Here is an 11,217-nt window from a genome sequence, read left to right on the forward strand (position 1 = left end):
TACCTACTTGACCCGCAACATATGCTCGATTGACTGGACACCACCTCAATGAATTGACTTCAGCTGTGACAAATATGGTATCATAGTTAACATCAAAAACAAAATTTTGCTTGACATATGGCACATAAGCAGGACCACTTTGGTAATGATTGCCTGGTGCTAAGGGTGACGGCTCCTGTGGTGTTGCATCTAAAGCATTCCAGTTTGCTGGTACATTTGGATTCAAGTCCGATCGAGCCAACCAAGCCTCTGACCACACGTGAAAGTTCCACACGGATTCATCAGGCTGTTGAATTTTGTCATACTGTCTTAAAACCGATTGTTGATTGTCTGTTAAACCTCGGTCATGATGACTTCTGTAATTGGTGACCGTCCTGGCGGGAATACCTTTGGATCTCAGAAGACTTGTAAGTAACGCGCCAAATACCCAACACTGTCCGTACTTTACAGTATCTTTTGTTTGTAGCCAGCGCTGAAATATCTGCGCGCTGCTAGTCCACTGCCATGGTTCTACACCGTTGCCATACATTCCATCCCATCGTCCTTGTAAGACTCTTTGTGGCGTTAGTGGGTCTCCCAACAAACGAGTAAGTGCACGAGCATAGAAAACTGGATCACTACGTTCGCTCTCATTCATAGCCGTTTCTATGACGTTTCTTGCCATCTGCACTGCCGGTGATCTGACAGCATAATCCCATCGTATTGCAATGTCTCCCACCCACAGATAACCCATATCATTGTAAAGATATTCATTCTGCTCAAAATCTTGCAGTCCGTCCAACGTTTCTCTTTTGTCCACACCACTCCTAGCACTTTTCTGGACATCAAATATGACCTCAACGTGCACCAACCGTTCCGGAAGTTTATTCTGTGAACAAGAATGCTGCACCATCACTTCATAGTCGCCCACGGGCAAATGAGGAGGAATTAAGAGTAGGAAACAATGACCTCGCGCTGAGTAAACAAAATAATTCTTTGCCCCCATCTCGTCATACTCGTCGTCAGTCCACATCCACACCGGTGAATCGCGATTTAGATCCTGCATCAAGAATATAGGACTACCTACGCATCCATGTTTCCGGTAGCGAACAACAACTTCGATCGAATGACCTCGCCTCGCAATAATGGATGAAGGGCCGTCACGTACGTATGATCTATACTTGTCTGTCTTGTGTTGAGCCATGTTTGCGGCAATTTTGGCGTCGAATTCTAACTCACCTCTGCGTTGCAACACCGGAAAGTCCTCTGCAAGGCGGCATTCGTCCGAAAACGCTATCGATATCGCAATCGAGTGCAACAAGATTGCACTGACAGCGATCATTTGAGCAGAAAATACAGCTGTACTCGACAAACGCTGGTCTGGCAGATACAAATTGTCCGGATGATAGACGTGACTAGCCTATACTTATGTCCCTTATTGTTTATGTAGCGTCCTACCTTCGACGTTTGTACCAATTACCGGAACGCCCCCATTTCCCAATACTCTCAGTTTCGACTTCGCGTTCACTTTTTACATTGTAAATCTGCTATAGCTCGCTTACCCCATGTAATATACACTGCGTTTCGACTCTGTATTTACATTACATGTGAACTTTCTTACTTGTGTTGCTATACCGAATGTAAACGCGTGAACCATTCGCAATGTAATCTACGTGTACGCCGCCGTTACACGCGTGCGATACTTCCGGGTGACATTTATGAAAGTACATGTACTCTTATGATTACATCATCAGTACTCTTTTTTTCTGGCCATAATTCTGAATGTTCACCCATTACAATGACTGCATTTGCTTGAAGTCATGGCAAGACGTGGTAGATTATTAATGACAGTATAAACACATTACAGTTCCTTCACTATCATTCAATTACTTTCATTGACACTTGGTAGGAATAGACCTTTTCACAGAGCGTGGCACTAACAACGTCAACGCCTACCGCGCGCCGATTTGGTTTGCTTTTGATGCATTGGCGTTTGTTAACCGCGTGAGTCTAGCGCCAAAGCAACAATTTTTCTTTTCAAACTTTAACCGGTGCGTATAGCGATGCATCGAATCAGGTTAAGCCTCAGTAGGACTCGGATCTTGTGTGTTTTGCGTGTTTTGCAGTGATGAACAACCTCTTTCTGGTCTCTTTCGTGAGTCTACCGCGTCATTTTGAGTGATAATTTAACACTGAGACTTGAAAGACGTCAAATGTGGGTACAAACGTGCGTACGTAATCTATGATGCCTGTTCTGGATCTGTGTGGTACGCACTTACCAAATGGTTTAGTTTGTACCGCCTGAATACTTCCTAGAACGTGCGGCGTTTAGGAAATGACTGATGTAAAGAGGAAGTCTTTAGACAAGTCTGGTGGTACTGAGAGGGAAGAAGAGAATGCTTGAATAATATTTCATCTTGATATAATGTCCTCAGCTGTACGTGGCTGTCATATAAATGAACCAGTCACTTAGTGTTGCTGTACTGTGTTTTACCTTTTGGAGTGTGTAGTTGCTGTGCCATCATGGTTATTTGCTGTGTTCCTGGATGTACAAATGTATCTGCAAAGGGAAATATTTAAAGTTTCACATGGAAATTTTTGTCACACAAATAAACTTTATTGCCATTTGAATGACGTTGACTGGTGGTTGCCAAGAGATACTCTACATCAATGTCTACCACAATCATTTAGAGAGACTTTTCCAAAAAAGATCTGCATCATTGATGCAAGAATTATTTACAGTCATTCAGATAGGGGTTTGCAATCAGCTTTCTTCTGCAGGTACAAATACCACCACACTGTGAAAGCATTAGTTGCTATATCGACATGTGGTCATGTTATGTTTTTGTCACGACTATTTAATGGTGCCATAACAGGGACTTACCAAGCAGTCTGGTTTTCTCAATAAATTTGTGCCTGGAGATCAAGTCATGGCAAACAAAGGGTTTGTTATTGCTGACATTCTCATGGACGTTGGGCATCTCTTGTGCTACCTCTTTTTCTAAAAGGAGGAGGTCAGTTTACTGAGGAGCAGGTCATTAAATGCTGACAAGTGGCTTCTCTTAGAATCGACATAGAGGGGATGATCAGACGGATAACGAACCATAGCATAACGTTTTGCAAGGTTTAGACAGCGCTTAGATTAATTAAGCTATGGCCCAACTTAGCGCCTGCTTTGGTTCTTTTCTTGTTGTTGACGCAGGTCTAGTTTTTCTCTTGACTTTCATCCTTTTGGCTTCCTCGCCCATTCTCCGAATGAACTTTCCGTCCAACGACCCCATGACATCAGCCGCCTCCCTGCTAAGCCACGTTAGGGGCCTCTTCACCAATACCGAGCTTTCATATTTTTCAACAGATTCTTCACTTCACATGTACTCGATACGAAGAATTTTATCATTCTCTTTCTTGCGCTTGTTTCCTATTCTGGCGGATAGCAACAGTGCTTCTTTCTTTGCTGTAGCTTCTAGAATAAAAGAGATATGTTGACATTTCATATTTTATATACAAGCATATATTATATGACCTAGCTAGTAGCTACAGTAAGTTTCTAATAATTTTGTTAAAAATTGTTGGTTAAACAGTAGATGTAATATATAGTTAACCAGCATTACATGTACATTGACACAACTTACATGCACATTACATTAATTGAATGTATTGTTTGCTGAGCTGTGATGTACGCTATACAAACTATAGTGATATCATACAGTATATATATATATATATATATATATATATATATATATATATATATATATATATATGTATGTATGTATGTATGTATGTTTGTATGCAGTAACTGTAAAGAAAAACAAAAGTTTAGGCCACTTAGAATTCAACGCTCTTTAGGACCATTTGCAAACCACTTCATCCTGTGGTTTAAAATTTCCAGAGTTGAAACTGTTGTCTAAATCTAATCACTTCCAGATGCACAAAAGTATGATTAGCTAATTAGTGAGAATGTACTTGTACTTAGGCTACACCCACGCATTGCACGTCGATCAGCGTCACACCATACAAAGAGACAATAGGCCTCATATAGAGTACAAATAATCTTCCTCTGGCAATTTTGCAGATACTGTATAGTGTAGTAACATATCTACAGTATACATGTACAGTATATCTAGATATCTCTGCACAAAATGACAAATGTATATATAATTGCGTCGATCGTTACGAACTGTTTTAAGAATAATTCTGTACTACGATTGATTTGTTTTAATAGAAATTAGTCTATTTATAGGTACAGCCTTTTGTGTGCGTAATTAATAATAACTGCATAAATGACACGTAACGATCGATATTCATATATTTGTCACTGTACCATAAATTGTCAATATTTTGAAAACACATGAATGGTCAATATTTCTTAATATACGTACGTATAGGTAGAGATATACATACATAAGCACATAAATAGATTTAGGGAATAATTTTTACTCTAGATAATAAAGATTTAGAGTATCGTCTGCATATTTTTGTCACCATCCCTTTTGGGATTTGTCTTTTTCCTAGGTAGAGGACACACCATGTACACATTTTTGTTGTTGACTTGAAACTGGAGTGCAGTGCATTTACTGTAAATTCTTTGCAGTGGTATGAATAAAGCTGGGCCACCTTCTTCAAATGTCTGTGAGTCCCAAAGCGACACAGGAGGTTCCCCTGCTATAAATAATGGCATGCACCTAACACAGGCCTTAATGTGTTCTGTTTTGTGCCCATCTACGGTATTGCTGTGTTGTAGGTAGAATAGAACTTGGCCCGCCCTCAGAAAAAGTCTGTCACAGCTGATGTTGCCTGCTGATCGAACCTGGCCACGATGCAATGATTATGGATGATCTCTTAGTTCTCCTGTGCATTTAGAACTATAAAATTCTCCATCAACTGTTACCGTGGCATGTTTTTTAAATGTTATTAGAGTTTGTGTGACATTTGAGAGTCTGTCTGCTCCATATAGAACTTTTTATGCTTCATGTAGAGACATTGGTTCTTCCCAGTCAAGTGCTGATACTTTGCACCACAGACTCTGTGTAATGCCACAGCATAGTTCCCAATTGTGATGCGCGGATTGTGTAGAGAAATTACAGGTGGCTGCTTGAAGAAGCGAATATCCAATTCCAGATGCTGCGGTACATTGAGGTCTTTGAAAGATGTGTTCAAACTCAGAAAGTTATTGAAATTCATTTGGTGCCGGAGTGTCATGGATTCATGTAAAAATCGTTTCATTAGGTGCATCTCAATTGATTCATTATTTGTAGGATAACTTCCTAGAACTCCATTATATCTTTCAAATGAGAATCCCCAAACTCCAAAAATTGGTCCATAGTTTTGAACGCACTCGTGTAGGTGACAATGAAGATGCATGTTGGGCTTTGCAGACTGGTGTGTATAGAGTTCTTCGAACTGCTGACAAAACTGTAGAAGGATTGCGTGCGCATTATCAACATCATTTACTGTTATCAGTGTTGATGTCAATATTCTGTAGGCCAGGAAAAATTTCTCCAGCATGCCAAATCTTTGTCAGGTACCAGTCCTCTAAGTGCTAGTAGTGAATACCCCCAAAGTCCAGTTCAGCCACTCTTTAGCAGTAAAGGTTGCAAGACTTGAAGCAATTTTTTTGCAATTCTTCCAATGTTTCCAGCAACAATCATTTCAGAGACCCGTTTTTCAAGTGTTAACAGCGCTTCTTTCTATATGTATCCTCTCTCTATATACACCTGTCTGAACAATGATTTTGCTGTTCTAAGAAACAGGTTTTGCATAAAGTCAATAATTGTAAACCTGACTATGCCTACGTATTCAAGTGCTAGGTGTACTGAGTAACTAGATCTCTTTGAGTTGCTGTCTGTCTGTCAGTCTGTCTGTCTGTCAGTGATAGTGCTACTGATTTTATTGTGCAAGCACAGTCTAATAAAGATGCAGCACGATTGAGATCTCTGTAAGGACAAGGGGCTGTATGGTGCATGGCTGGATGTCATCTCTACTTTTGCTAAGCACACTTTAAAACAAACGAATGATTTTTTAGCGTCTTACCTGAGGTTGGGAGTGGCTCTGCCCTTCATCAATTGGATTATGAAGTGTCATTGCAGTTATGACTTGGATGAATATAGAGCCCATCTTTTAACATGTAAATATGGGATTGACCTATGTGGGCTCACAAATTAATTCAATCTCGAATGGGTGGAGTGAGTGCCTGTCTGACCTGTATCTTCCCTATCAAAAACCGAATCAAAACATCATGCAATACATCAATACTGAAGACCGTCCAGACATGACAATGTTTGATCCAAAAACTGGACAGAACTTGGACGCGGATATCTCACTTGCACATCCATTGTGTCAGGACGTTATTAATTAAGAGGGATAACAAGGAAAATGGTCATTGTGCTGTGACAAAAGAATATAGGAAAATGGAAACATTTAGAAAAGCTTGTTACAGGAGGGTATGTATCAAGATGTGTTTCTCTTGTGAGAGAACATTTGAGAGGTACGTGAGTCCGGCACCGAGGCAAAGAACTTTTGCAGCATTTATAACAACAATCAGTAAATCCACAAGCCAATTTTAATGGGTCCATATTCATATTTTATTAGAGAGAAAGATTTTCTACAATTCTACAAAGATGCATTGCCAAAGATATTTATGCTCAAGACAACTTCCAAAACTGTCCCCTATAATAACGTCCAAAAGCACACACTTTGGCACTGTTGCCCTTTGAAGCAGTGACATTGCTCTTCTTGGGCATACCAGACATATGACCTGGAAGATGCTGAAAAATCTAAGAGCCGGTATTTATAAAAAGAGGAGAATCATCAATCTCGATCGCCCAATCTCCCTCTTTCAATGTGTGTGTGTGTGTGTGTGTGTGTGTGTGTGTGTGTGTGTGTGTGTGTGTGTGTGTGTGTGTGTGTGTGTGTGTGTGTGTGTGTGTGTGTGTGTGTATGTGTGTGTGTGCGTGCGTGCGAGTGTGTGTGTGTGTATGTGTGCGTTCGCTCGTGTCATATCAAATTATCCATATTGTCAAAATAAATGAATGTAAATATCTTGAATATACTGAGTAATTGTACTTATTAGATTTTTGAACTTGGCATCCACAATGAGATTAAAAGACAAATGTCTTATACTAAAATTAAAGCTGGTAAACGCAAACTTAATCCAACATTGCTGTAACATTAAAAGAGCAGCACCAAAAGGATAACAAGCATATAAGCTAACAGAACCCCAATCTATAATACGCAGAATCTACTGGATATTACAATAATCAGGTACTGTAGTCACAAAAAATTCATCAGCGAGTAATGTCCAATTAGAGCGAGAAGCAACAAGGAAAGAAACATGGAAATCAACAAATCGGTTGTATTCATGGTTGAGTGTCCTCCTGATGTACTGGGGGTAGGGTATTCCCTGGAGGAAATGTCATAGCTACTGTTCCATTGGCCACTGTACAATCCACATTAGCATATCCTCTAACTGACTTAAAAGTCTCTGCTGTGTCTAGCATTGCTAATACAAATCTTGTACCCGTTATTGATCCACAACCCACAGACCCATTGTAAGATATAGACTTTGCTGGAGGAATGTCAGGCTAATGTTCAGTTAAAACTGGGCGCAAAGACTGACAGTAGAACATCCGTAAGAGGAATTGATAATGGATTGTTGTAGCTAACAGTTACCAAGAAATCAACTGAATCATTACTGGTTCCTCGTGTTACTTCTATGCTCAAACTATCATACACCAAACGAAGAAGAAGAGCATCATGAAACACAAATTGGCCAGATGAGTTGTACACGCCGGCCTTGAACCTAAAGATGGTCGTGTTTTGTAAGTAAGGGAGATATTCTGCCTCAGTAACACTAATATTCAAAGATCCCTGAAACACTTTGACGATTCCAAATGATTTTGATGTGTAAAAAATGGGTTCCATTAATACAACCGCACTGTTCTGTGGCACGGTGGAGTTACCAAGATCCACAATGATATTGAATGTCTGCCCAACCGAAGGTATCTCTAGATTAGCTGATAGTCTGAGGCCATTTACTCGACGACATCCAGAATAAGGTGGAGGCAGTCTGATGTTGCTGTTTGTACTTCTCTTTCTAGACACTTGTTTGTAATTCCCAGTTATAAGCAATGACTTGTTGTACACGTATACTCCAGGGTCTTGTCCAGGCATCTTAGTTGCTATATCGATATCTACTTGACCCCCAACACATGCTTGATTGACTGGACACCACCTCAACGAATTGACTTCAGCTGTGATAACTATGGCATCATAGTTAACATCCAAAGCTAAATTGTGCTTGACATATGTCACATAAACAGAACCATTTTGGTAATGCTTGCCTGGTGCTAAGGGTGATGGCTCCTGTGGTGTTGCATCTAAAGCATTCCAATCTGCTAGTACATTTGGATTCAAGTCCGATCGAACCAGCCAAGCCTCTTATCAAGATCGGACCAGAGCCACACTTTATCATAGTTCACATCTTTCACACTTCCCGAATCCGGGTCTGTTAGCTTCGCAGTTCAGTACTTCAAGTATGGAAAGTAATGGTCTGGCTGCACGAGGTGATGCTACAATCACCAATATATTACTTATTTGATCGGCTATACCCGTAAAACGGAAGTTGAAGCCACTGAGCATCTGGTGAAAGTGGTCTTTTCGAATATTGGTCCGGCCATGACCGGACCAGCCGAACCGCGTCCTACGCCTATTGTAGTTGACATCATCGCTCGCTTCTAGAGCGTATCTATAGACAGCTCAGCCATGTAATAGTCACGACTCCTTTACATAGGCGGATCCAGAGGAGGTTCAATGGGTTCCATTGATCCCCCCTCAGCTGTCGTCAACTTCTGATTGGTATGCCATGGCTACGTCAAGATCATAGTTGCACACCTACTGTATCTATGTAAGGTCTATTTAAATCTGTTTGTTTGTCTATTTGTCTGTCTCCGTGTGTCTGTCTGCCAGTGATAGTATACCGTATAACCGGTCATGATATTTATTCGAATTCCGTGCAAACTTTCTGATTTGGTTTGTTGGATTAATTCATTTTCGATATGCTGTGTTCAGACCGTTCATAGATGAGGTTATTGTTGTTAAAGTACGAAGTTCGAGTCCAGAAGGAGTTAACGGCCAGTCAACATATAATTCTGTTTTGTTAACGTTGATGTACAGTTGAGGACATAATTATTGAACATTTGCGATGTGCATCCGGTGGACGTGGCGGTCGTCTTTTCTTAGCCGCTGCATGTCAGGTGTTTGGGACGGAGACTAGGCATGGCGCGGTCATTCTTTGTTAGGGAGCGCTTATGTCTGCACGCGAACTGCGCAGGTAAGATCTCAAGTATCAACCATATATTTTGTATTTTGTGCGACTACCTCCGTTTCTAGTGCACACATCTAATCGATTTAGATAATGAGTAAAATAATTCTTTATTTCAATAGCGGTGAGTGAGTCCCAAACGTTTGATATTGCTTCTTCCAATTTCTGTTGCATTGACGGACGTCTTTTTCTCAAGGTCGACTCGTCGGGAAAAAAAGATGTTTGACCAGCTGTCATTGCGCCGCCTTTGGCACCAATTCAATCTTCGCGTGATATGTGCCTTCGTTAAGAGAGGAACTCTCCTAGGCAGCAAACAGCGAAACCCCAGCCTGTTCAGATACCGTCTGGTTGTTCTGTAGCTGATTGCTACGCCTTTCGATCTCATTTTCTCTGTGATTTGTGATGCGGGAGTGTAGGGGCGGTCCGATAAAGCGATCGCACACAATCGATGTCTACCGGCTTCATTGACTTTGGACGGATGACCTGCTTCTGGGCGATGATCGAGTGTTTGCTCGTCTTCCAGTTTCTTGATGGTTTGCAGATTGTTGTTCGTGAAATGCGCGGAAGGAGCTTTGTTACTTCAGATGGTGTGAAACGAGCGGTGTGAAGCACAGCGATATCTTTACGTAGTTTTTCCAGCTGAGACATGACTGACGAAGAATTGTGATTTCAGCTGCTCACTAACGCGTTTTCGGCTGAGTGGAAAACGCGGATCCACGGATCCACGGATCCACATACAATATATGCCAAACAGACTGCAGCGACTGATCTCATTTCGCGACAAAAAGATGGGAGCATGCGCTAGGTATAGATCTAGAGCCTAGAATTCAAGCGGACGCGACGCCTTGTGGCTGGGATAGAGTCAAATTTAAACTGTTTAAACCGATCTTCGTGATTACTACTGTGCCTGATTGAAGTTTGCCGTGTGACGCCTTCGTCCACAGATACGTACATACAAGTAAAAATTTTGCATGCGTCTACAGACGTCTGGTCGAGTTTCTCACGTTCCGTAGCCACATCGTAGGGGCAAACAGAAAGCTGTAGACGAAAGCGGCGTCTAGGGTTTCATGAAATTCCTTCCATGATGAGCTATCTGTCGGATCTGATTGTCTTCCCTGTTCGTTCTTCACCTTGTTTGATTGTCACAGTATTGAGCTAAGTTGCCAATCTTGCTTTTTAACGTAATTAATGTAATTTTTATTGTAAATATTGTTTACAGGTTCTGTAGCTGTATCGTAGCGTTTCAGATCCTAACCAATGTTCAGGAGTTGCTGTGACTGTTGAGATTGTGACAGTGAGGAAGAGCAGAGCTCCAACGTTTGCCCTACGATGTCAGACTCAGACCATTCACTTAGAAACTCTAAGTGACATATATTAGTGACATAGACAATAACTCTCTGCAAACTGTATCCTATCCACCTTCCTGTTTTAATTAATTAAGCTAATTAATAAATTGATAATGATAAATAAAGGTGAGAAATATTGTAGCAGATAAGCTAGAGTTCCCACCCATTTTTACTTCAAGCAAACATATGACATGAACCAATGATGACTGGCACAAGGTACATATCGTACATCAAGTCTACTACCTAACATTCTCGAAGTTATCAAGCAAGTACAGCATTATTAGGTTATTCTAAATATTAAACAGTTCCAACGGAGCAAGGTTTAATTAACTAAGTATGGTAAGTTATTCTTTCTGAATGAGCAATTAAAACATGTGCCAGTCATGGCGCAAAATTTCAATAATCCAGAAGTCAGTCGCTACACTAAATCAAGCTGCTAGTGTTTATATGGGTGCTGAGCATGACAAACATTTGAATGTCTGAGCAATTGGTGGAATTGTCAACACATGCTGCAACTGATGCCTTTTCAAACAGGTAACTCAATTACATAACACTATAACAATATAAAGC

At 40.8% G+C, this 11,217-nt stretch overlaps 2 protein-coding genes across 2 annotated transcripts in view; both read right to left on the minus strand.

Moving 5' to 3' along the window:
* LOC134184718 (protein-glutamine gamma-glutamyltransferase 4-like) overlaps positions 1 to 1,321 on the minus strand; it is a 2,429-nt gene extending 1,108 nt beyond the window's left edge. The window contains exon 1 of the mRNA XM_062652462.1: positions 1 to 1,321. This exon is cut by the window's left edge and continues 1,108 nt beyond it. Coding sequence (XP_062508446.1) covers positions 1 to 1,321 — 1,321 coding nt within the window.
* A 6,248-nt stretch (positions 1,322 to 7,569) lies between these two features.
* Positions 7,570 to 9,538, minus strand: LOC134184719 (protein-glutamine gamma-glutamyltransferase E-like). Its single transcript, XM_062652463.1, has 2 exons — positions 9,358 to 9,538; positions 7,570 to 8,417 (listed from the first exon to the last, which is right to left on the minus strand). The coding sequence occupies exons 1-2, from the start codon at positions 9,536 to 9,538 to the stop codon at positions 7,570 to 7,572; spliced, it is 1,029 nt and encodes a 342-aa protein (XP_062508447.1).
* Positions 9,539 to 11,217: the final 1,679 nt, after the last annotated feature.

This window comes from Corticium candelabrum, chromosome 9 (assembly GCF_963422355.1).
Source record: "Corticium candelabrum chromosome 9, ooCorCand1.1, whole genome shotgun sequence".
NCBI classification, from domain to species: Eukaryota; Metazoa; Porifera; class Homoscleromorpha; order Homosclerophorida; family Plakinidae; genus Corticium; species Corticium candelabrum.